Source organism: Rhipicephalus microplus, chromosome 6 (assembly GCF_043290135.1).
Source record: "Rhipicephalus microplus isolate Deutch F79 chromosome 6, USDA_Rmic, whole genome shotgun sequence".
NCBI classification, from domain to species: domain Eukaryota; kingdom Metazoa; phylum Arthropoda; class Arachnida; order Ixodida; family Ixodidae; genus Rhipicephalus; species Rhipicephalus microplus.
The window spans coordinates 170,823,158-170,850,100 of NC_134705.1; the positions used below are offsets into that span (position 1 = coordinate 170,823,158).

General features: G+C 44.1%; 1 protein-coding gene and 1 long non-coding RNA gene across 2 annotated transcripts in view; one reads left to right on the forward strand and one right to left on the reverse strand.

The window, feature by feature from the left end:
• The first annotated feature begins 1,462 nt into the window (after positions 1-1,462).
• LOC142765048 (uncharacterized) lies at positions 1,463-7,836 on the forward strand. The gene is made up of 4 exons (XR_012884038.1): positions 1,463-1,747; positions 4,685-4,918; positions 6,878-7,057; positions 7,617-7,836. It is a non-coding gene; the product is annotated as an uncharacterized LOC142765048 (long non-coding RNA).
• Positions 7,837-11,896: 4,060 nt separating this feature from the next.
• The window catches only part of LOC119168330 (uncharacterized), a 30,791-nt gene continuing 15,744 nt past the window's right edge, over positions 11,897-26,943 (reverse strand). Inside the window, exons 2-6 of the mRNA XM_075865616.1 lie at positions 18,217-18,483; positions 16,309-16,425; positions 15,239-15,470; positions 13,574-13,725; positions 11,897-12,176 (exon numbers count right to left, since the gene is read on the reverse strand). Of these exons, the coding sequence (XP_075721731.1) occupies positions 12,079-12,176; positions 13,574-13,725; positions 15,239-15,470; positions 16,309-16,425; positions 18,217-18,483 (866 nt within the window). The 3' untranslated portion in view covers positions 11,897-12,078. The remainder of the gene's footprint in view (positions 12,177-13,573; positions 13,726-15,238; positions 15,471-16,308; positions 16,426-18,216; positions 18,484-26,943) is intronic.

The following is a 26,943-nucleotide window of genomic DNA, read 5'->3' on the forward strand; positions in this document are numbered from 1 at the left end:
GTCGCATACCTTCATCATCCATCGGCGTCACGTAATACCAAATTTTGCATATGTGAAGCTAGCGAAACGGCCGCGAGCGCATCCTGAGTGTGGCATGTAGTCATGTTGTTGCATGACACTCAGGTCATGATCATCATGTTTGGATGTGTCATTTATGTATGTAGTCCGTTGACGTCACGTAATAGTGAGTTTGATACACGTAAAGCAATCGAAACGGCCGCGAGTGCATCATGAGCGTGGCATGTAGACATGTTGTTACACAACACGCATCTCATGTTTGCGCCGGTATCGTGCCTTTGGCTTCCATTCACGCCCGGCAATACAAAATTTCGTGTAAGTGAAGCTAGCAAAACGACCGCCAGCACATCCTGAGCGTGGCATGTAGTCATCTTGTTACATGACGCGCATCTCATGATTATCATGTTCGAACCAAACACATACCTTCGTCATCCATTCACGTATACCGTAATGCCAAACTCGGTATATGTGACACTAGCGTAACGGCGGTGAGTGCATCATGAGCATGACATGAAGTCATGTTGTTATATGACACGCAAGTCATTATTTTCATGTTTGGATTTGTCACTTGTGTTCGTCATGCAATCATGTCATACCATACCAGTTTTGCAACATGCCATGCGAACGAAACCACCCCAAGAGCAGCAGGACCATGAAATGTAAATCATGACATTTGTGACATATATGTCATGATTTTCATGTTATGACTAGTCGAATATGTTTTTCATACAGTCATGTTATTCAATACCAAGTTTGGTATCGATACCATTATCGAAACGGCCAGGAGAGCGAAAAGTCGTAGCCGGATAGATAGATAGATAGATAGATAGATAGATAGATAGATAGATAGATAGATAGATAGATAGATAGATAGATAGATAGATAGATAGATAGATAGATAGATAGATAGATAGATAGATAGATAGATAGATAGATAGATAGATAGATAGATAGATAGATAGATAGATAGATAGATAGATAGATAGATAGATAGATAGATAGATAGCATTCAAAAAATGTTTACCTATTTCCAGTACTTCGTACTCAACTATGGGAGAGCCCTGAGCCGTCCCGCTAAAATATTCCCTGAACTAACGTTATAAAAAGAAACGAAAAGCCGCGAGGTTGCATAATTTAGTGTTTGTCGTTGATGCCGTGTTCATTGTTTCTGGTCTTTGCTTTGTCACTAGTGGAAAGCAAAGAGAGAACATAAATTGCCCCTACAAAATGTAAATTGGCATCTCCAAGGATTATTGTTTAAAGTGCTGATCTTTCTTTACGCAAGTTTTTATGGGTGTAGTGCTTTATTTTGTTATACATGCGTTGCGGATAGAGAAACAATGACTGAATTGTACTGGCAGATAACGCAAGTGCTTCTTTATGCTGACCGCAAAAAATAAGGCACATTGTGAAAGACCAATAAGCGGCGATTTTCCGTGGACATCTCACCAAGTGCCTTACGTTTCGAATCAAGTCTAGTTGTAATTTCTGTAGTAGCACAGCACAACTTTTTAAGTGTTCCGCGGAACTTGAGCCACGAAATTAATGCCGCCGACTAAACGCTGTCTAGTGGCTTCAAAAGAAGCAACTGCTGCAGACAGTGCAACTATCGAGAATTATTCGGGTATCCTGAAGAATCGACCAGTTTTAGCGGATCACCGCAAAACGGCAGCTAAGAAAATTTTCATCGGCTTTCTAGTCATATCGTGTTGCATCTTTCAAGTGAATGGTAAGTTCGTACAACTGTTATTTTTTTATCTTACGACAACGCCATTGAGAGGAAAAAAATAATTTGTTTTTGTATTATAAAAGTTTTCCTTCACTTAATATGCACAAAAATACGGCTCTGTTTTGAGCCTGCAGCATGCTTTTGGACACCTTGTCTTAGACGTTTTACTGATACTAAGAATACCTTTGTTTTATGTACTGAACTACTTTCATGAGTTGCATGTCAGATCACTTTGTTATTGTCCTTTTTTTCACACTACTGCTAGCCTCAAGACAAGGATGTGAGCCGAGGGTGTGATATATAAAATACAAGTGGAGCACATTTAGGGTTTAGTTGATGCATTGTTCAAGAAACAAAGATTGCGCTAAAACACAGCCCACGAAAGAAGAGACAATGACATATGCGCAAACTTACAACTGCTTTTTTCACAACTTAAGCGAGTCAATATATAGGACAGAGAGAACAAAAACACCAAAAGTAGGGACATACACATGCGCACAGGAAACTGCTAAAATAAAACGCGATTGAAACAAGTGTTTTAGCACAATGAATGTAAACAATAAACATTCATTTTTGATGATTGATTGATACGTGGTGTTGAACGTCCCAAAACCACCATATGATTATGAGACACGCTGTAGTGGAGGGCACCGGAAATTTCAACCACCTGGGGTTCTTTAACGTGCACCCATATCTGAACACACGGGCCTACAACATTTCCGCCTCCATCGCGAATGCAGCCGCCACCGCCGGGGTTCGATCCCGCGACCTGCGGGTCAGCAGACGAGTACCATAGCCACTAGACCACCGCGGCGGAGCGGACTGTTCAAATTTTTAAAGACGATAGTCTTTCATGGAGACCTTCGACGGAAAAATTTTGGTCTGTCTGTCTGTCTGTCTGTCTGTCTGTCTGTCTATCTATCTATCTATCTATCTATCTATCTATCTATCTATCTATCTATCTATCTATCTATCTATCTATCTATCTATCTATCTATCTATCTGTCTATCTATCTATCTATCTGTCTGTCTGTCTGTCTGTCTGTCTGTCTCTCTCTCTCTCTCTCTCTCTGTCTGTCTGTCTGTCTGTACACTTGTCTGTTTGTCCGCCCTAACGATACCTCAAATGGCACCAAACGGCCAACCACATCCGCAGGGCCCACCAATATTGCTCGAGGTTTAGCGTTCATAGTTGTGCGATTGTAAAATTTCAAAAAAAGCATATATTGCGCGTTTCTGAGGCGCCATAACAACACTTCGAAGTTTTGTAAGTCTGCCTTTGCACTAAAAGAGGCACACACAAGTAATTCTAAGGAATGTAGCGTTTATCGCGCTGCGCTGACAGTGCAACGCGATGCTAAAAAAGGTGTTTCCAACGCTTTGCTGCGACGTCACGGTGGTGGCACCTACCCGTCATTTTGCGTTCTACACCTTATTACCTCCGAGACTGGCACGCATCCTTCTGCGCGGGCTGCACGCCTTCGTTTTCTAAGATAACTGCCAGATGGCGCTTGTGTTTAATGTGCCTCGATGTGCTCGTCCGCCTCCGCTACAAGCTCGAGGTTCTCTAACGCAGCGCCTCCTCAATACCCTTCACCAATTTTCTTGCGCAGACCATCAAATAAATGTTTTGTTCACTCTCTCCCGACACGAAATCATCGTCTTTCGACTACATTTGCGGTGTAACAAGCATATTTGGAACCATTTTTTTTTTTTACAAATTGCTATCGATGGGTTGCTTGTACAATCTCTCCCGCTTTTGAACGAAAAGCCTCAATCAGCTCACGAACTGTCTTGTCTTCAGTATTTCTTGTTTTTTTTCGCCGCGCAGGCTTTTTAATGATGTTGAACGAGGGCGCTTGTGCCGTTTTGGGATGCACGTTTGTGATCATCAAGATAGAACATATAACAGGAATATAAAAGAAACTTCTCTAGTGTGAACGCATTCAGGATAATGCAAGCGTATCACTCAAATAAACCCGCACGAGTTACCGAATACACTCGAGTAAAGTAAAACACGTGTACAGCATCTGCACAGCGCTTCAGGTACTATCGATCGTAAGTGACTCGAGAAAGTGATTGCAACGGAAGAGTTTGCGCAAACGCATTCTTCTTCGCGATTACAACTGGCGAATTGCAGAGACTCTTCGATCGATGTATGTTAAGGTCCTACACCATTTGGTCGACTTGCCACTTCACAACTCCTCGTTCTCGTGTCGACACCTGGAAGGAACTCTAGCGGTGTGGTCGAGTACTTTCGTCTGGTATAATACGGCGCTAAGCTCGGGGCGTTTGTAAAACTATTGATGATGACGAGACATTCTCGTTGTATTGCTGCAGAAGGCATCCGAGCTGTTGCGGTTCGCAAGCGGGAAGACTTGGCTTAAGGTTGAAGGGTGGTTGAGTTATAGGGGTACTCGTCGTGGCTTCGCCAGAATCTGCAATGGTGAACGCACTGCTGACGGCCGCAATTTATTCTATCTGTGCAATGTGTTTGTATTCTTGGCAGGGGCATGTTCGCATCACGCTGCATTTTCTTCACTCAACTGGGACAAATGCCTCTTGCGATGCAGTTGCCGTGGTTCAGTAGCAAATTCCGATGGCTCTTGGTGAAGTTTTCGATTCTCCTAGATTTTTCATTGCCGATGGAAAGTATACGATGGTAGAACGAGGTGAAAGGGTGACTTGATCACAGTTTTTCAAACAGTGCGGAACCAGACCCCAAAAGAATATCATAGCGCGACCACAAAATATGTATAGTAGCATAAGGAGACATTCATTGACTCAATTACGTGACAAAAATTGCCACAAAACATTGTTAACAATTTCACCGCAAGTAGTCAGCTGGCAGGTGGTTTCATGAACATTATTCAAATAGCAACAGAAGAACAAATCTCAGCTACCACCCCAGATTCTTGTCATTTTTTTTCTTTTCAGCTGTTGGAAGCTTCATATACAAGCACTGTTTTACGCGAGTAGCAGTTGAAACGTGCAAACAACATGCCAAAGATTGGGCAGTTGACTTCGGAATTAAGTCATGCAAGATGTATGTCGAATACCAGTGTAATGTTACAAAAGCACAAACAGCAACAGCAACAGCGACGGCGGTGTCAACAAGGATACGGAGGAGGAGCTTCCCATCCGAAGCTCAATGCCAGCAACAATGCCTGCGTAAGTACGAAAACATACATGACAATATTCTACAAGTGTGTTAAGGTGCAAAAAAATCATGTTAAGAATTCTCGTGCGTTTTTAAAAATCACTAAACCCCCTTTCCGCTTCATTCCTCTCAATCGATGGGAATTTCAAGATCCACTTGTGAAGTAGCTAGACTGACGTTTCGAACAGTTTGCGCAATGAAAAAGTTACAATGAAAAAATCTTGTAGTGATCGCTGCAGAACTACCACATAAGAAGAGGGAGACTAATATATAGGCAGATTGGCATAATGGCACAGTATTTAGGTAGCGGATTCTGTTTTAGGTTTAGTTTCCGAGATGTTACATCACATGCCGACATACTGTCTAAGCATGCCGCGGTATTATCTCCGCTACATTGCCCATTCCTTCATCATGCACTGGCTTGAATAAAGCCATTACGTATGCCACACTTAGGAGCATTCGGGGTAAGTGGGCTTATGCTTGCACCTGCATAACCTATACCGACTGTCATTGTTTATGTACTTGGCTGATGCGCATGCCATGTAGCTAACATAAAGCATTTATTAGGTAAATGTCGCTCAACAGTTCAGCAGAATTGCTAAAAAAACATCAAGCTAAACTCTATAAATATGGATATATTTCTTCGTTCTCCGGAACTCTGAAAATAACTTACGTATTCAGATAAGGCTGGCATCAGCTAAAAATCAACGGCAAGCGTAGCTTGGGGTGGGATGTGGAGGTTCTGCTGAATGAAGTTGGCATTGAAACGTAATCTTCTGCCTAGCAAAATTTAACCTTATGACGAACAAGTTTTAAAATGCGAAGCATTTATTTGTGTACTACAGCTACTTCATCTATCTATCTATCTAGCTATCTATCTATCTATCTATCTATCTATCTATCTATCTACCTATCCATCTATCTGTCTATCTATCTATCTATCTATCTATCTACCTATCCATCTATCTATCTATCTATCTATCTATCTATCTATCTATCTATCTATCTATCTATCTATCTATCTATCTGGCCGCCTACGTCTGGGTGCTCTCGCGATCGACCCCTTAAAACCAAATTTAGTATAGGAGCGTAAGATGGTTCGTTCAACACGACTTGGTGGTCATGACATGAAATATGTCATAATTCTGTCATGTACGTCGTCAAACACAATCTGCCGGACAGTGCCACATACCCGCGGGTGGGTGTGTGCCACTGGTATGCAGGTATGTGCCACAAATGGTTGACACTCATCCAGGAACGGCGAGAGCACGCATGAGTAATTTTAACGCCTGGGCGTTAGGGAATAGCTCACATCTGAAGTGTTAACCCTAATAATGCCCCATGTATGCAAATAATAAATGTCACACAGTCAGCAAAAATCAAACCCTTGAATTCTGTGTACCAATCAAGTATTCTGGTACACAAAACTGCGCCACGCTTGCAACAGAGGATCAAGGGATGGCTTCATGCTCTCCCATAGTAGAGTACCTAATACTCTAAATTGTTCCCCACTTTTTTCTGAGCACATTCCACCACAATGCCACGTCAAGTCTCAGGACCACTTTTTAAGTAGACCCTAATGTTAGTGAAACATCAATTCAGGTTGCATTGTTGGCTATTCAACTTTATGAATGTCACATGTGTACTTCTATGGCACAGCTGTCAAATTGGGTTAATGTCACTTTTAGTTAGGTGCCATCTTCTGAAGTTGACTGATGTGCGAGTATCCAGGGCTACCATCTCCGCGAGCACCAGTGCTCCATATCAGCTCAGTGCTTCTGCTGTTGCTAATAGCCATCTGGCTGCTGGCATCCTTACGCAATTGTGAAAAAAAAACTGTTTATATAAGACGTATTTGGTTTTACAACATGGTCACCTTCCGTGGGCTTGCTTCTACTAAGATCGATTGCCAAGATACGTGAGATGTGTCGAATTTTCTCACATTTTGACTCGATTTATTCTGAATGCAGCTCCTCTACGGCAACAAATTTTGTGCAGCGTTGTTCCAAAACCTGGTCCCTGTCCGGCGATGAAGCAAACGTGGTACTTTGATATGCAAAGTGGATTCTGTAAGAGCTTCCCACCCGGAACATGTGGAGCCACTGCTAATAAATTTTCGTCATGTGCAACATGCACATTGAGATGCACCGGTAAAGTTCTTTTTGTTTTTGTTTTTGTTTGTTTTGCGAATTACTCATACTGGCTTTTAGTTCATGGGCCCCGCATTATTCTATACTAATGCCTACTGGATTATAGTTTAATTTATAGTAGCGACATTTCTTACTGTGTATATTGTAATTTACGAGATGATCTGCGGAGAAGGGCTATCATAAAAAAAGGAAATATGCACACGTCATGAAAAATAATTGGCATAATGGGACGATTACGCGAAGTGTTTTTATAAATAAAAGCATCTCGAACAATTTTTCACAGATGAAGAGACACATGAAATTTAAGCGCTATATTAAAAATAAGGTAACTGCGGTGCATGAGTCATTCAACATCGACGTCACCATTTTCCCTGATTGGTCATGCGCCATTGGTATAGGTGAAATGGCTTTTTTAAGAAGTTTTGCGAACATAAGTATGTTTCAGTCGCTTTTGCATGTAGCCTTGCCTGTTTCCTACGTGATGACATCTAACGTTTCAAACGGGCCAATTTTTATTTAACTGCGGCAATTTTCTCAGAACAGCTTACTTTATTTTCAGATCGAAACGTACAAACGGCCTGCCCCAGCTTTAATTGGACTCAACACAAGCAGCACCCGAAGCCTGGTGGATATGGTCATTTGTAGGCAGGCTGACTGGCTTATTCTGAGTGAACTATCTTGGACAGCCTGAAAAGTCGAGCTCCACACAAGAGTACGACAAAGGCACTGTTGAAATTTTCACGAGTGACCCACCTTGTTAAACGATTGTAACACTCCAACGTGGATGTCATTTACTTTCCACTCTCATTTCTTTCCTACTTTCACGCCTCTCTTGTCCCTTCACTATAGTGCCGGGTAGAGCTTTTTCTCTTTTTGGGCGAAGCTCCCTGGAGCCAAGCCTTGTCGGCGTCCATCACACTACATAGAACCAAAATGCAAACTGATCACGTGCGCAATGAAGAAAAGAGACATCTGCGTTAAAAACTGGCTTTATGAGTATGTCAAGTATATGACAGCACAATGCGTCATCAAATGCCCGGTTAATATGTCCATCCATCCGTCCCTTATACTGGTCGGTGACTTTGTAGACATTGGGGACCTTAGGACTTAGCTTTGCCCACTCATCCTCGTGCATTTCGAGGTGACGCGTGTATTTCTTTTATGTGAGACACTCACGTTTGCTAATATTTTTTGCGCAATTCAAGTTTGCTAATATTTTAGCGCAATTTTTAGCGCAATGAGCACAATTCAGCCAGTTGGTATATGGACTTGCTAACCTCCAAGTATTTCCACATACAACTTCGGAGTGGGGATAGGGTTTGGAGGTCAGCCCCCTAGCAAATCTCTCCCGTAATCCGCCATCGCAACTTGTTGCGTTAATCTGGACACCTGCTCACTCAGCCATAATTGGTAACGAAGCGGCACACGCAAGCGATCGAGTTTTCATGATCCAAGCGCAAGCTCGCCTACGGGATGCTTCAGAAACCAACGATTTCTTTACTGCATTTATATCTAAAGGATTACTTACATACAATGACATTTGCGGGCACTGCCGTGTCGGTCGCAGAACCCTACTGCCTTTACAACGTCAGTACTCCCGCAGGCGTGAGGCCATCCTCCGGCGTAAACTACAAGCTCGAACTTTTCTCTCTCATACCTTACGCCACAAAATTTATCACGGAATTCACCCGAATTCGAACTGCATGTTTTGTACGGTAAGGAAGTGGACCTTAACCACAATTTGTAGCAGTGTCGTAATCACTCCTCTCTTCCGAGCCTTCGTAAACAAATAAGTAGTCGGGAGCTGTGGGAGGCTGCCATGCACAGCTATAACCCTCATCTTCACGAAGCTATCCTGGAGGGGGGGGGGGGGGGGCTGAGGTGGTAGAAGAGGTCTACCGTGAGCAGTATCCCTCACCTTCTCGCAGCCCCTTTTTCTTCAGATGAGATAAAGTTGTTTTTCTTTTTTCCAACATTCCGTTAGCACAATTTTCTGTGCGACAGTGATTTTACATGCTTCACCGCCATTTATCGGAATGATGGCATGCCTTCGGAATGGTCCACTGTTAGAAAATCCAGCAAGATGAGCTAAAAAAAATTGGCTTCACATCAGCATGTTACACTGCAAATATCGCCGAAAGACAATAGTCTGGCGTCTAGAGAGAGTGAACAAAATGTTTATTTGATGTTCTGCGGAATAAATTTGGTGAACGGTATTCCGGAGGCGCTGCCTTAGTGTTCCTCGACCGTTCAGCGAAGGCGAACTAGTGCATCGAGTCACGTCACACGTGATACATGAGCGCTATCTGGTAGTTAACTTGGAAAACGAAGTGCGCGGCGTGCGCGCCTGTCTCGGAGGCCATAAGGTGTAGAACGCAAGACCACGGGTAAGTGCCACCACCGTGTCGTCTTAGCTAAAGCCTCTATACCTTCGGAAAAGTACAGCCTTCTTTTGATTTGCGCCGCTTTCTCCTCTTCCCGCCGGAGCTTCTTGTCTCTTCGGGTGGATGCGGCGAAAAATCGGTTGTCACCGCTCACCGCCATGTTGGATGCGCCAAAGCGCCACTGTGCTGCTTGTTCGCCGCTTGCAAAGTGCAAGACTTTGTAGAGCATTTTTCTCAAAAGTGGTTAATGTTTCGAATTTCATGATTATCGCGGCTGTTCTCAAGCACAATAACAGCGTGCACGCCGCGTGTCCTCCTTATGAAGTGAACCACTGACACTTGCCGAAAAAAAAAGCTTTGTTGCAGTACACATAACGATGTGTAGAACTGCTTTATTGCTTTGAGGTGATACTGTGCGTTGAGTTCAGAGAATACATTGCTAGAAATGGGCGAGGGGTAATTTCCACAGTGATGACGCGACTGTGTTTTTTTTTACCTCTACATCACGGCAACATCTTGGCCATCCAGCAATTCGAAATGGTTCCCGTGTGCAAGATTGACCTCTATCACCTACATTATCTGCAACGCCCATGAACTAAGACTTGTAAAACCTTAAGACAGCGGTTGCAAACTGTGCCGCAGAGGACGAACTTTTCAGAACGGCGAACTGCGTGTACAAGTCATTGGACAGGCAGAGGAGAGGTCGCATGTGAAATGTCACGAAGTTCTGAGCGAGCATTTTCATGTACATTGTTGACATTGCTGCAGTTATAAAATATCGAGATATTTTGTACACACGTGAGCGACTCCTTCCCAAACAGCTTTGCTAAAGACACCGCAGCTGCGATTTAAATATTTCTTACCAGTTAAATATTTAGCGTGCCGGGTTTTCTTAACTTAATTACAACTTGTTCTCAATAAACCAAGTTATGTATATCAGCGCCAAATACACAAGGAAACACTACGCTGCGAAAAGAAGTTTAAATGACCTGCAAATCACTAAATCTTGTGCGTGACTTGCAGCAGCTCTTCTGCCGTATTATTGATGGTGAGCGCACACAGTCTTGCTGAGAAAACCAACAGAGAAGGATCATTACATAAGGCCGTATGCGATCCACGGCACTCGGCTGTACAGAAGCGGCTGTGACTAATGCAGCAGCGGCAGTGCATGACCGGCTCGAAAGCAACCTGCAAGCTCGTGGCGCCTTACAGAGGGTGCCACTGTCGCAAGCGAAAGAAAAAAAAAAGCAACGCGCCGGAGAGAAGGCAGCGAGGGAAGAGCAGATAGCGGTACTTTTACGAAGTATAGGGGCTTTAGCTTTACCAAAGCTTTAGAAACACTTGCCTTTTCGTGCAATCTTTGCATTGTCAGCGTAGCGTTATAAACTCTACGGCCCTTGTAATTATTTTTGTATGGATTTTGTTGTAAAAAGGCACAAATACAGATTACTGACGTGTTTTTTATGGTGCCAATGATATGTGCTGTATTTGCTTTTTAATTGGCTCTCGCACAAGTATGAGCGCTGAATCTTGAGCAATATTGGTGGGCGCTGCGAATGGCGTTGGCCGTTCAGGGTACCGTTTGGTGCCGTTAAGGGTATCGTTAAGGGCGGACATACAGACAAATGTACAGACAGACAGATAGACAGGCGGATCAAAATTTTTGTGTCGAAATTTCTCAAGAATGCTATAGTCTTTAAAAAATTGCTTGGAGACAATTCATCGAGGCTATGACGGTTTGGGTGATTCATACTTAAATACTGGCTGAGCAAACTATAGCGGCACGCAGAAAAAGTACATCGAAAAGCGCAGAATGAAACTGGTTTACTTATGGATGATAATATAACCCGGAAAACACAAAGGGAAAGATAAATACGATTGAGAAGGTTCCATCGGGATCAAATGTCGTCAAGAAACATTTCACAATGTAAAAGCAATACAGACAGTGAGAGCTGACCCAGCTATCATTATCCTTTTTTATGAAAAAGGGTTCCGCAATCTACCTAGCTTTTGTGTCATGATGGGCGTATAAAACAGACGTGCGTGAAAATTCAGGTACACAGCCTCTCTTTGTGCACTGGGTGGTTTTGCGGTGAGATCTCAATAATGCGGAAAGAGGATAAAGCATGAAAACACAGACACACTAGAACAGAACGAAGCAACTCAAACAACTCTGGGGCCGTATTTGCAAGCATTACTTTCAACTTGGACAAATCCTCCTTGTCAACTATCTCGACTTCTTGTTACTTGAAAACCAGAATCCAAATTCCAGCGCATACAACGATTTTGTTTTGGTTTTAACTTTCAAGTTCCGCCCAAACACTCACTTGTTTAATTGTGTTGATGTTTCGAAGATGTGCTAATACACCAGAAAGCAGTTCCTGTGGTAATAACGCAAGGGGTTCTATGTTGCGGTAAGTCCATCAAAAATAAAACACGCCAGTTAACTCTAACCTGTTGTTTTATTGGTTTAATGACACATTCACATACAATGGATACAAGTTACAGAAGAGGGGGACAAATGAACAAACACTGATGACACCAGAACGAATTGTGTTATAGGAGTATCAGATGCTACTAGATGCATATCAGATGGCTGAAGAAAGAGGAGACCTTTTTGGAGCCATTCGCTTTGATTCACTTGCACGGATTCTGGCGGTAGTGTAGCTTGAATCCTCGGGCGTTGTTCACGTGGTTCGAGACAAAGCGCATCAGGAACGGACCGGGCGTGCCATCTACGAATCCAGAAGAGCAGGAGATACAGCGACGGATATTACATCAAGCAGCTTTAACTTCAGGAGATATTGTCATCATAATCAGCCAGTTATAAGCCCACTGCCTGAAGAAAGCCTGTTCTGACCCGCAGGTTGCAGGATCGAATCCTGGCTGTGGCGGCTGCATTTCCAATGGAGGCGGAAATCGTGTAGGCCCGTGTACTCAGATTTGGGTGCACGTTAAAGAACCCCAGGTGGTCAAAATTTTCCGGAGCCCTCCACTATGGCGTCTCTCACAATCATATGGTGGTTTTGGAACCTTAAACCCCACAGATCAATCAATCCAATCAAGAAAGCCTGTTCTGTATATTGTTACGCGACAATACCAATGTCAATCGCGAGCCACAGTATACCACAGTCAACTTCTGCGACTTCCTACAAGACGCCTTTTTGGTTATGTTCCACTGCCCGTTGATAAAGTTCCTGCAAACCACGTAACAACGTATACAGACCTTCAAATTTTCTTTTTCTTGGTGACTCAATTTCTGTTCATGCGCAGCGATTTCTCAATTTCATCAGTCCATCTATCTCTGTCACCCCAAATTACACTTTCCATTCCTCGGTATGCATTGCTCTCACTGATCAACAAGTCATTCAGGTCCACTCAGGTCCATTTTTTTATCATAAGGTCAACTATAAGAATGGTCCCTCCTGCGTCTAAGTTTATTCACCGATCCACCCTGCCCTGCTATGGTTGTTTAAGCACCTGTCGCGTCTTGTTTCGTTAGGCTCTGCATGGCCCTCTTGTGAAAATATTGGCTCTATTCAGTTCTTTTACACAAGTCCAGCCGAAACCCAGCCTAACTCATGACCACAGGCGTGCGCTAAATCCCCCGCGAGAGGTAGCGAATTGGTACATATCCCTGCGCAACAACCTCTTTATTGCGATAACCCGTTTTTCCCAAACACCCGGTATTGCGAAAAAACCCCTTCGCAATAACGCAAAAATGAAAATGAGATGAGGGCTTGTCAAAACGGCTCGCCTTTACCACCCGTCTTTCCAAGTCGAAATACAGGGAGGGAACAATTTTCGCTATGCAATATCAGGAATCATCCGCCGTCATGATGGTAAAAAATGAGCATTTATATAACATAGAAGTCTTTACAATTGCGGTGAAGGTCCAACCGAATAAATGCGTGGCGCAGGCTTGGCACAAAGCGTTGAGTAATATCGGGGTACAGCTGGCCCTCCCCCTGCACACCCCTCCTGTACACATGCCTGTGGTCATACATTTAGGCACAATAAGCTTCCGTGTTATTCCAAAACTGGGGTACTTCGAAGACGATGCATAGGAGATACCCCGGGCGAAGCAGTCATGTTTCGTTCACAGGCAAAGAGACATGCTGCCACATTTTACCTGTAATGAGTGTGAGGCCTGTCGCGTTGAGATCCCGCGTGTGGCGCTGCTCAACCTCGGTTTCGTGGCCCGTGGAGCACATGCGCACTCCTCCGATGATGATGTAATCATCCGGGCACTCAGCCATGATCGGCGAGGAGGTCAGCTGAACGCTGTCATAAGAGAAAAAAAAAAAGGGGGGGGGGGAAGATGAGAAACAGTAACTTGAGAGAACCGAGTGACCAAAATAAATATATTTAGTCCATGTAGCAGTTTTGTTCATTCATCTTGCACAATGATTCTTGCAGCCTGTTTTTCAACACGCCATTGTCGTTTGGGCCTTCAGGTTACCATGCAGCAAATAATCAATCTCTAGTAGACTATCTTGAGCACACAGTCGCTGTTTTAAACCAATCATGCATGTAGGAAGTTCACTTTTCTGTTCCAAATACCAATTCAGATGGCAATGGATCAGTTTCTCAATAATCTTGGACGCAAGTTAATCGGGAAACTGGGTGATACGACGAAGCCTAGTCAGCCGCATCTTTTCTTTGTTTTGAAATGGGCACTATTTATATACCTTTCTAAACCTTCGGAATGTCTCGCGTGTTCCACACTACATTGAATACATACAGCTATGAGATCTTGTTTTCGAGGTGTCGGCAGTTTCACGAGCATCTGATTACTGATGAGTTACGGACCGCTGCACAATGTCGGTGGAAGCTTCTGAGCGCCAACTCCGATTCCCGAAACGTCAGAGGTGCATTCATCAGATAAAAAGCAAAGAGGTGGCGTGGAAATCGTGGTGTCTGTCACCACCGAGAAGACGGCCTCTCTGCCCTTGATCTATTCATGGAGATCTCCAAGGCCTATCCAGGTTTTCAATGATCAAGTATATCCAGATCACCAGGTTTACGGTCAAGTATAACCAAACTACAATCCATGGGAAAAATAGCCTATACTATGTGCTTCATGCAGACCTTTCTCACCAACCATGTTACTCGTGCTCACCTCAGAGACACTCAGCGAGGAGAGGATAATTTCTCAGGAACACCTTCGACACTGGTTCCTTGGGAAAACGTTAGGTAGAAGTCCTTTGCGTTTTGTGCGCGTAAATATTGAATTGAAAGTGCTTTGAGAAAGGCTCATGAGGAGAAATGTATTCCCAATCAATCAACCAAAAAATAAATCAGTCAGTCAAGGGTGCTCGGAAATCTAGAACTGTTTGGGGCCGATTGGGCGTCAATGTATAAAAATTAGTGCAGATGGTTAACAATCACTGAAGCAAAACCAGGAGAACATAAAAGTGAACATAATAATTTGAAAGAAAGTAAACAAGACATGTTGCTTATGACCTAGGATTAAGAGGAATTGCAAACAAACATATCAAAAGTTGTTAACCTAACGTCTGATAATTTAAAATTGCACATGAAAATATGAAGATAGCATTATTTGAAGGACAATTGCGCCCTTCCGGGTGAAGGCATTGCTAGCATAACCATCCTTTCGACAGACATGGCAGTTTGAACAGGGGATCCTTACGAACCCCGAAATGTCAGTGTTGTTATTTGCCATTAGAAGGTACTTGCTTACATTATTAACAAGTGACACAAATATGATTATATATTTTTTATGCAACGTCATATACAAAATCCTATCCCACATAGACTTAATGGGAAGCCTAACCTTTCTCTCTGTGAGGGAATGGCACCCACTCCGAATGGCGAGGCGCCGAGCTCTTCATCCGGGGCTACCTCGTAGGTGACCGAGCAGAACCCGGGTTCCTTTCGCAGGCAAACCACGTAGTCCAGGTCATTGGGGTAGCCCTGGTGGTGTAAGCTACCCCCGGCCTCGTCATAATTGAAGCTTTTCACCGTGCCGTGGGTGCCCCAAAAGTATTGTAGACAGTGAGAGGGTGCTGCGAGCGGGAAGACGCCATCATAGTCAGTGTACGTCGACTCTCGTCTGTTCTGATCCCTTCTAACTGGTCTGCTGTTAAGAAGTACACGCTCGCGTAACACCTACTATCCCATTTGTACATGTTCTTCAAAGAAACAAAAAAAAGAGTTTTGTTATTTAAACAGGGAGTTAACGGGGAAAGAAAAACATCGAGCCAACTGACACGAGTAGAGTTCCACAAGTAAAGTATCCCTGTAAGAATTGTCTTATTTGCGGGCAAACTCAAGTGGAAAAGTTTCCTTTTAAAATTTCGCGCCAAAACCTGCGCACGTGACACAGCAAATTTCAAAATATTTTTCATACTTTCCTGGCATTAGCTCAGTGAAATTTTCTGAAGCTTTGCATGCTCGGTCTAGGACACCTAATGTAGACATTTACTTCAATTTTATCAAGTAGAAGCTATATAGAACTTAGCTATGTAGTAGACGCCTTTGAAATTTACTACGTCACGGGCTTTGGTGCGGGAATCTCACAGTGGCGTCTCCACTCGCACTTCCTTTTCACACGTTTTATCACCGAGCATTACGTCGCGGTGATGATGGTGTTTTCGGGAGTGTGAAATTGTACTCAATACGCGAAAAATCATTTTGTTATTCAGTGTCCCTTTAAACATGTGTTCAATGCTGAAGTGGCCTCTTCTATTTTTGTAGCAATTATTATTTCACCTATCTGTCGCTGTGTGCGTATGGCATCAGATGACAACGCATACAAATATTATTCTACGAATATCACCACTTCAAACTCCGTAAATCTAAAATGAATGAAATGCTACAACGTATGATATTTCGAGCACTTGCCTGATTGGGGGCCTTCGCATTCCACTTGCGTAACCTTGATGTCAAATTTTCTCGAGTAGCTACCGACCATCATCAGGTTCAAGCTGATGCCTCCCGACTCCTCCACGTCGACGTATGCTGGAAAGAAAAAAAATTCACCAACGATAAATGTACTGCCGAAGGCAAATTCTGAACGCCGCTTCGGGTGCGGCCAAAGCCAACTGCAACTGAAGTGTTTGCTTTCTACTAGAAATCAACTATCCCATGAATCATAATTTTCGTAATGTAGCACACCAACCACTGCGATATTATTAATCTTTCTGTGGGTAATTTAGGAAACAGCTACACATATTTATGCAATGTGTTCACTCTGTTGATGGTGAACCTGGCTGATGACGGTGAAACATTATGGCTGACCATATTACGAAGAACAATTAGGGCTGACCATATTCCAGATGGTGGTAAACATTAAACCACACAATTGTTGACAAATGATGACTGGTTGTTACTAAATTCTAAGCAATTCTTAGCGAAGTGGAGACGTGTAGAGTGAATCTATCTATCTATCTATCTATCTATCTATCTATCTATCTATCTATCTATCTATCTATCTATCTATCTATCTATCTATCTATCTATCTATCTATCTGTCTGTCTGTCTGTCTGTCTGTCTGTCTGTCTGTCTGTCTGTCTGTCTGTCTGTCTGTCTGTCTGTCTGTCTGTCTGTCTGTCTGTCTGTCTGTATGTCTGTCTGTCTGTCTGTCTGTCTGTCTGTCTGAATCTTGGGTGCTGCTTTATTTTTACTTATTTTTTATGTCTATTGGTTACGCTACCCACAGTGAAGGCAACGCCCACAGCGACGCCGCTCAATGCAAGAATGGGTGCCTAGAAGCTGTGCTCTAAAACAATGTGTAAAATTTATTGAGGTGTGGATAACGTGTCTCGGTTCGAGGCCTGTATAGCATGGCACTTTGTGATATATTTTAAAACGTATTGTAGAGCTGTAACGACTTAGTTACGCAAAGGCACATTAATTATATCTGTACAGTGATTTCCTCACAATACCTTCTCCCTATGTTGAATTTCCCGCACTCATCGCACAAGAAGAACAAAAACTATGGGCGAGTGAGATCATGGGCTCAATAGAAGAAGACTATGAGAAGCTGTTTTGGACTCATATGGACGCTAATAAACGTCTGTCTGAGTTCTTAAGTTCGTGTCAGTTGTTCAGTGGGCCACATATTTTACATTTGGGGCTGAAACCCGCGACTGAACCAGGAAGCTTTAGAGAAGGCTCATCGCACAAGAAAAATAAAAACTACAGGCGAGCGAGCTCGGGAAATTCAACACCCTACACACCTCACCGTGCTTTCAAATCAACCACTTTCGCTCCTGTAGGTGGTGTATATATATATTTTCTGAACTACCGCTCCGTCACTATCTGACAACGATTTATCCGGAATTCCTCAGAGTAATATAATAAGGGTGCAATTCGAATAAGGAATTCAAGCTGAAGGGAAAGGAGTTTAAAAAAATATTCAGTCTCATTGTGAGGCTTAAAATTCATGCAGGTGTCAACAAGGTGACCAAGATCTTCTCTTCAGGCACCATTATCTTCCTGGAGCGGCTTGCAAAAAAAAGCTTTTTAATGCTAGGAGTTAGAAACAGGTAATGAAAGTACATTAATACTGCGACTTTAGAAAGCAAGTTACGTTATCTATAGCGAAGAGTCAGTGAATCCATGGTATTACAAAGCGTCTAAGAAAGTGCCAGTCGGATGCCGTGTTGTGCTCTCTTGGGGTGTTACAACAGCTGAATGAATTAGGCAAGGGCTGGGGTGTCAGATCACGCGTTGCGCTCTCTTGAAAGAAACATTCGTGATATCTCGGTGCAACGTTGTGCCTAAGAAAGTCCGTGGTGGCTACATACCGTGTTGGCCGGTGTTGAGGCCGCATATTCGAGGCACTTGGTTGTTCTCGTTCTGGCCAGAGACGACGAGCATGTCCTGGGAACAGTTTCCGTCCACGGGCCTCGCCAGGTCCAGCGTGAGGAAGTCCAGCCGGAACTGGCACACGTCGGCGTCCCGCTTCGAGACACGAACCTTGCACATGGCCTCGCGGTTGTGCGTGCCGGGGTAGCCCGGGTTGCGAACGTACGCCGTGCGCTCCGAGCTCGCCTCCCCGCAGGACACCTCGACTGCGAGAAACGCCGAAATTCGTGACCAGAAGGGCAGCTCTTCGATTAGTAACCCCTTCGCAGAAAGCTCCCTGGGCACAGCTATAATCCCCTCTGAGCTTTGGTAAATAGACATGGGTCCTCATTAACGCACTGCCGAAGCAGTAAAGGGGGGGGGGGGGGCCGATTACGTAACTGTCTCTCAGGGGGAGGAGGGGTGGAGTGATTACAAATGAAAACAAGAGAAAAGTGAGCCCCGTAACTGTCTCTCAGTGGGAGGGCACCTAAAGAGTAGCTCATGAGGAAGGGGGGTAGAGAAGGAAAAAGAAGGATAGGATGCAGTGGCGTCAGCCTTTGTACTGCCATGCTTAGTACCCGTCACACAACACAGAATGGTGGCGTTTTAGTAGCTTGCTCGGCAAGCTTCTCATGCTCGGTGCATATCACTTGACGTGTACGCTAGTTCCGTATAGAATAAGAAGCGTTTTTGGCACGCTTATTATTCTATACGAAGTAAGACCAGATTTAGGAACCATACAAAATGCAGTGAACAGGGTTGATTATGCTTGAATTGACAGTAATGCAGTAATCACGGTATTGAAATAGGTGGGGTTGTGAGTAGTTTACTGCTGACGTCCTCGAGGAGCCAAAGTCCAAGTTCGGCATCCATAAACGTGACAAGCCACTGGTTTTCATATCGAAGTGCATTATCATTGAAGTCACCATGGTGACTTCAATGCTAATACAATGTCAATGTGCCGGTGATAGTAACTGCAGTTACTATCACCGGCACACCCTGTAGTTATGCCGCACGGAGGTTGTGCAGCAAGAAGTTAATGATGTCAGTCCGCAAGGTTCCTGTTGAGATGTACACTGTTGTGACGATGAAACCATCTGATGTTTTAACAGTGCGATCCTCACCGCAACTCATCTTGGGCAGCGAGTTCAGCTTCTCCGTTTAAACTGGCAGTGGCGGAGCGCATATCGACGGGTTCACGAGTATGACAGCACCATAAACTTCCCGAATAGGGCTGTACTTGATTTGACCGATTTTCCGTGTTGCCTCTCAGTGAAAGTGCAGCCAAGACACTTTGGAACGCCCCTTTCATCCATCTGTATCTGCTTCAGTGAACCCACCCATCACATGATCAAGCTGTCGGACACGTTAATGTTTACGAAAAGCAGTATGGATTGTCCAAACAAAGTAGATGCTTCATTCCAGAATGTTTCCTATATGTCCATTAACAGCCAGCGGCAAATGGTGTAGATAAGTAGTTCGCCGTTAGTGTAAGGAACTGTACGAGCGTGATGGCCTAGTTGGCTCATGCAGCCCGCTGAGAGCGAAGGGTCGTTGATTTGTATCTCCAGTGGGTGCCGTGGAATTTTTTCTTTCGATTCATTTTTCTTTATGTCTTTGATGTGCATAAATGTATGTACAAATAAATATCCGCGACAAGACGCTACGGCGACGGCGAAAACAGATGAGAGGATCAATATCATTGCTATCGCAATAAAAATGGTTCTTATGTGACAAATCAGTGTGCAGGGATACATTCACACTTGTACGTCACCTTAACTAATATTCTCGCATAGAGTGATCAGCAGAAGTCTGATAAACATAACAACAGATGCACATAACTCCCAACTGACACAATACGAAACAGGGTAAATGAGTATAAGGCACATACTCTTCAATCGCGTACATCAACTTGGTGGCAGATTCACCAGGACATAAGATACTAAGGTGCTGAACACAGATAAAAAGGGCAAGGAGACAAGCAAATCAACTCCACCTGACGGTGAGGTTTAAGTATTTCACACAACGAACGTGATCGCGGATATATCGGCCGCGTGACATGTTACGCGATTCGGATCTCTCCACAGCCAGCTTTCACACGACCGGGGAGAATCAGGAATCAGAAACAAGCGAGGATTTTTTATTGATTCTCGAGCCTCCCAACAGAAATTCACGCTTCCGTTGCTGCGCGAATCAGTTCACGCGTAAGTGGGAATGGCTGACGTATGGTGACCTAGTACAAAATCCACCGGCTCGAATCACGATTTGGTCTGTCGGTGAGTACAGCTTTAGCATCACGTTGGCCGTAAAAGAAGTTGGACTTGTTCATGCCCAACGTGTGTTTAGAAAAACTTTCGACGATTTAAAATACGATGTACTATGCAAGAGCAAATAGGGAATTAACCGGTGAGAGCAATGTACTTAGAAAAAAGGGGTCAACGATTCTGAAAATTTGGTACTCTACTATGGGAGAGCAGAAAGCCGTTCCATGGGCCTCACACATAATGAGGCCGTGGTGACTAAAATTCCGCGTAAGCAGCACGGAGTCGAGCAACGTCATTGGACAAAGGCATCCTGTGGGAATCACACTTTTTAACACACTAGGCCGACGTCCCTACGCTGGCTTCTGGTGTTTAGAAAAAGTGTTTAACGACTTAGAGCACTTGGTTCGCTGCTATGGGAGAGCAAAGACCCGGCCCAAGCGCGGACTCAAGAAAAAAGAGAGACAGAGAAATGAAGTGTGTTTAGAGGAAACAACTAACAATTCAGAGTACTTGGTACTGTACTATGAGAGAGCACCAAGCCGTCCCGGTAAACGAACGCAAAATAGAAGACGTTTAGAAAGAAGTAATTAACACTAGTGAGTACTTGGTGCTCTACTAGGGAAGAGCAGAAAAGCGTTCCTCAAGCCTTTAATGTCTTTAAAAAAATTCGCAGATCCCACGTACAGTGGGAATCGATTATGTGCGAAGCACGAGTGAGGAAGGGTGATAGGTCACTTGAAAACCAGCACAACGTTAAAAGGCGGAGGTAAATAACGCCGTACTTGACTTCATGTCATGATTATTATGTTTGGACGTTCCATTTACCTTCGTCATCTATTAACGTCACCTGATACCACCTTTGCTATATATGAAGCTAGCAAAACGGCCATGAGCGTGCTATGAGCGTAGCATGTAGTCATGTTTTACATTAAATCCGTATCATGATTATCATATTCGGACGTGTCGTTTAGATTCATCGTCCACTCACGTCACGTAATACCAAACTTTGTATATGTGGAACTAGTGAAACAGCCGCGAGAACGCTATGAGTGTTGCATGTAGTCATGTTTTACATAAAACGCATATTATGATTATCAAGTTTGGACATGTGATTTACCTTCGTCAGCCATTAACGTCACGTAACACCAAATTTGATACATGGGAGCTATTGTAAGGGCGGCGAGCGCGTCTTGAGTGGATATGCGGGTCGAAAAACGTGAGTTTTTTTTTTCAAAATTACAGATTTTTTTTATTTTGCCTGTTTTGATAACATTAGTAGCTCAACTGTTATGGAAAAAAAATACAGGTCGAGGCTTGACTGGAAATGCTTTAAAATAGCATCAAAGGAGCACAAGGTGCCTGTTAAAAGGTCGAAAGTGTGCAGTCTTCGAGCACCTTGCTGTCGATAATGCGCCGCCGCTCGCCATTGTTGATCTCATGAGTCGAACAGTCGATCCTCACTCAACAAATAACAACAGTTTTTCTCACTGATGCTCCGCAAGAAATAATAAAAAGAAGCACGCTTCTGCTCGTTTTTCGAGCGCCGTGACTGGATGGATTATCATGTGGTAAGGATCGGGGACCGCCATTAGCCGCTGCGCGCCTGTATGTGCTGTGAAGCCTATTTGCGGGGTTCATGTATTGTCGAGCAGCGCAGCTGAACAATGCTTTTCTCGTGTACCTATCTCCGTTATGAAGGAAAAAAGCATTGCTCGCAAGTGAAAGCCGTTGTGCGGCACGCTCTGTAGGAATAGGCTATGAGCAGCTGGTCTGATTTGCGGCAGTTGTTGGCTTGCAAAAACCAATTCATCAAAAGTCATTCACACCCATCAGCCGGAAAGCTCGTGATGCGGCAGTGGATGACGTCAGCACCAATCTTGCGAGGTCGAAAGAGCTCGCAGTGAGAGAACTTAGCAGGGACGACATTGCCATTATGTACTACGGTATGTGGCACAAACATGGCCGCAAATTGGCATGACACTGCACTTAGTTTGGATTTCGCAGTCTTGTCGAACTTCTTCCTAGCTTGCAGTTGGAACAAGACTCCGCCAAGTGGAGCGGAAGTTTGGCAAGCGTTTCATGGCCCTGTCTGTGAGTGAAATGTCTGTGAGGCGTCGGCTCGAAAAAGCCAAGAGGGACAAACTCATGGGGCTTGCGTATGTTAGTCTCAGTGGCCACTACAAGAAGCATTGTTTTTTTTTTGTGTACAAATTTCGTCAGATTGAATGATAACTTTACTGTATAAAAACTCAATTTTAAGTCAAAAACTCGTTTTTCTCAAAGCACAAATTTTGCCATTTTTTTTAATGTGCCCCTTCTTTTTCGGGCACTTCTAGTGTGAGGATCTGCATAAAATTTTGCGCATTTTTTTTCAAAGTAGGGCGAATGCAATTATCTGGTTTAAATTTCAATATTTTATGGCATAATAAAAAATTATATGTAATCCTTTACTAGGGTAGGTGAAATATGGACTTTTTACGTCTATTATATTTCACACCTAGTACATATGTGTTTTCTAATTAGTTATTTGCATTTTACACTTTATTTCAAACATTATGAACTATGAATGGTAAAAAATTACGAAAGTTCAGGGATGAAAAGAGGGGGGGGGCAAAAGGGTTAAGGTTTTCACTTTGTCATTTTGCAGAGCTAAAAGTAAGCAACTTGCGAGAAAACTAATTATATATTTGAAATTAGCATAAAAAGTTCCATAAACAACTCAAGTTTTATTGCTCTAGGGTGAATATTAAAAAAACGAGCGTCTTCGAGTAGCATCTCTCCTTGAAGGGCCAAATTTACTTCGATGCAACGTTGCCGCACGCTCGGGCTGGGCGCAGCGACGCGACGCTAGCAAAACGCGAGCCCTCCGCCAGCCGCGACCGCCGCGACCAGCGTTCGTTGGCACTGCCTGGTGGCAACCTGCGCGAAATGCGACATGCTGCATTTCGCACCGACGACGTTACTTAGACAGCACCGCATCCGCCTCTCTTCGTGACGGAGGGACGCCGAGTGCGCTTAAACGCGCATGCGTCAAAGCAACGCAGCATGGCGCGCCTGCGAGTATATGGCATGCAGATCCACTATCAAGGTCAGTGGGTAGATCCACTGATCTCTACTAGGGGGGTACCTGCGCCTGGCGTGACGCGATAGAACGAACGCCGCCACGCACGCTCGCCGTATCACGTAGAAGTGTACAGGCGCCTTGAATGTGGCGTGTAATAATGTTCTTACACGACACGTATCTCAAGATTATCATGTTTGCACCAGTCACATACCTTCTTCATCCATTCACGTGACGTAATACCAAACTTCGGTGGCATATGTGAAGATAGCGAAACGGCCGGGAGCGCATCATAAGTGTGGGACAAATTCATGTTGTTACATGACACGCATGTCATGATTTTAATGTTCGGGTCTGTCGCTTGTGTTCGCCATGCAGTCATGTCATCACATACCAGTTTTGCAACATATCATGTGAATGAAACCACCACAAGAGCAGCAAGACTATCACAAGTAAATCATGACTTTTATGAGATACATTCATGATTTTTTTGTTGCAACTAGCCAGTTATGTTCGTCATACAGTCGTGTTATAACATACCAAGTTTGGTATTGATACTATTATCTAAACGGCCATGAGAGCTAAAGGTCGTAGATAGATAGATAGATAGATAGATAGATAGATAGATAGATAGATAGATAGATAGATAGATAGATAGATAGATAGATAGATAGATAGATAGATAGATAGATAGATAGATAGATAGATAGATAGATAGATAGATAGATAGATAGATAGATAGATAGATAGATAGATAGATAGATAGATAGATAGATACGCTCAAAGTAGCTGAAGTTCGCCAAGAAATGCTTCGCATTTAACAAGTGGGGAACAAGTTAGATTACCAGAGTACTACCTGAGCTCTCCCATAGTAGTACCTAGTATTCTAAACCATTAACAACTTTTTATAAACACACACTATCTGACGCTTCATGAGTCCCACCCGCTCCAACGCACAAAGAACAAGTGTGTGTTTAAGAAAAGTGCTTGAAGACTTTGAGTACTTCATACTCTATTATGAGAAGCATGTGTTTAGAATAAGTGGGTAACGATTTAGAATACTGGGTACTCTACTATGGGAGAGCATAAAGCCGTCCCGTAGGCCTAGAAGTGCATATATTGACGCTCGAAGCTGGTGGGGAGGGGATTAAAAAAAAGGGGGTAACGATTTAGAGTACAGCATACTCTACTGTGTGTTTAGAAAAAAATGTTGAACGATTTTGAGTACTTGGTACTCAACTATGGGAGAGCAGTGAACCGTCCCTATGTTACTGATGCTGGCTTTGGCATGGTTCTAGTAGCGTCGAAATTAAGACACTACGAACATATCAAACTTTTTAAAAGCTACCATGCGCACTCTGGTTTCTTTGCAAAGTTTTCTGACATTTTTGCATACGTATCCCAGAGAAGAAAATCAAGGTACCACTTCGGCTTTTCCCTTCATAGCTCTTTCTCATCTTTTACTATAATTCACTCAAAGTAAGCATTTATATGCCTCAAGCAGAATGTTATCTGTAACCGATACCGCCAAACCGATACCGCACAGAAGGTTCATTCGAGGTTTGACTTTTGTGTTATCCTTCAGAGTGAGAAAATAAATACTACAGTCGCTTGTAACCAATTTAAGAATAAATGTAAGCTCCACCTACAACCATAACTCTCCCACCCGGAAAATATTTGCACAGGTCGCTCATCAAATCGCATCAAGACAAGACAAACAACTTTATTTGGTCCTGAGAGGCAAGGCAGCGGGCCAACTATGTAGGTCCCCACCCAGCCGTTGGCTAGTCCCATGTAGGAACAGAGAGGCCATGCCTCTCCGCTCGTTCACGGGCCCTCTGGACAGCCTGAAGCTAGACGTCTTGTCTGAGGTCTGTGATTGCCGTCGTCCAGTCTTCTTCTGTTTTAAAATCCTGTAACGCAGGGCACTGCCAGAGCATGTGACTCAAAGAGCAAAATTCACCACAATCTGGGCAAAGTGGATCAATATCCGGATGAAGCATGCTCAGAAAGCCCCTAGAGGGGTAAGACCCCGTCTGGAGCATGCGGAGCGTGCTTGCTTGTGATCTGTGGAGCTTATGATGGGGAAAAGGAAAAGTCTGTCGCTCTCCTCTGTAATGAGATGTTATCTCGTGAAAAGTAACGAGAGGATCACTGTGGACGAGCTCTCCCGAACCCACCCGAGAGACCACCCCGTCGCGGCTTGTGAAACCTCGCGCACAGTCGTGGGCTATCTCGTTTGGGTTCAGGTGACCCGGCAGTACGTCTGGTCCCATGTGAGCGGTAAACCAGACTATGTGATGAATAACGTCTGAGGGGGGTTTGCTGTGGAGAATTCTGGCTGCCTCTGTGGCGATCAATCCCGATGCGAACGCCCTAACGGCCGCTCGGGAATCGGTGTACACCGTGGTGCGTTTCGTGTCCAGTAATGCCAGCGCTACAGCAGCCTGTTCTGCTACATCGACCAAGGAGGTCTTCACTGAAGCTGCCGAGACAAGTTCTCCCCTGTCATTGACTACTGCCACGGAAAACCCGCTGCCGCCGGCGTGGCGCGACGCGTCCACAAATGTCTCTGTTCCGGAGAGGTTCTTTATGAAAGCCCTAGCCCTCGCCAACCTACGACCTTTATTGTGTTGGGGATGGATGTTTCGTGGAAGAGGGTCCACAATAAAGGAATTCCTTGTTTGATAATCAAGCTGCGTAGTTTATCCCTGATTGAAGATAGGACGGAGGCCTGCCGCATCGAGCAGTTTTCTTCCTGTTTTGAAACTCGATAACCGAATTATTTGTGCTGACCTTTGCGCTTCAATTAATTCCGAAGTGGTGTTGTGCACTCCCAACTTCATGAGTTTTTCTGTGCTAGTCGTAATTGGGACGCCGAGCACCTTTTTGACACTTTTGCGCATGAGCGTGTCCAATTTATCTCTTTCCGTTTTGGTCCAATTGAGAGCCGCCACTATGTATATGATATGGCTCATGAGGAAAGCGTGGTGGGCCCTAAGGAGGATATCCTCGCCTATGCCGCCCTTCTTGTTGGACACCCGCATAATTAATCTCAGAATGTTCTCTGTTTTTGTGGTGAGATGGGCTATAGTCTTTGCGTTGCATCCCTTAGAGTCTAATAAAAGCCCCAGAATTTTCATAGAATCGACTCTAGGAATTGTGCGACCATCCTTGGTGCAAACGCTAATGGGCACCTGATCGAGAGGGGTGAGTCCCCTAACACCTCGTCTAGCCTGTCTGTACAGCAGGAGTTCCGACTTTTCCGGCGAAAGCGCCAGTCCCGTACCTTCCAGGAAAGACTCTGTAACGTCCAGAGCCTCCTGTAGAGCTTGTTCAACCGCCGCCTCCGATCCTCC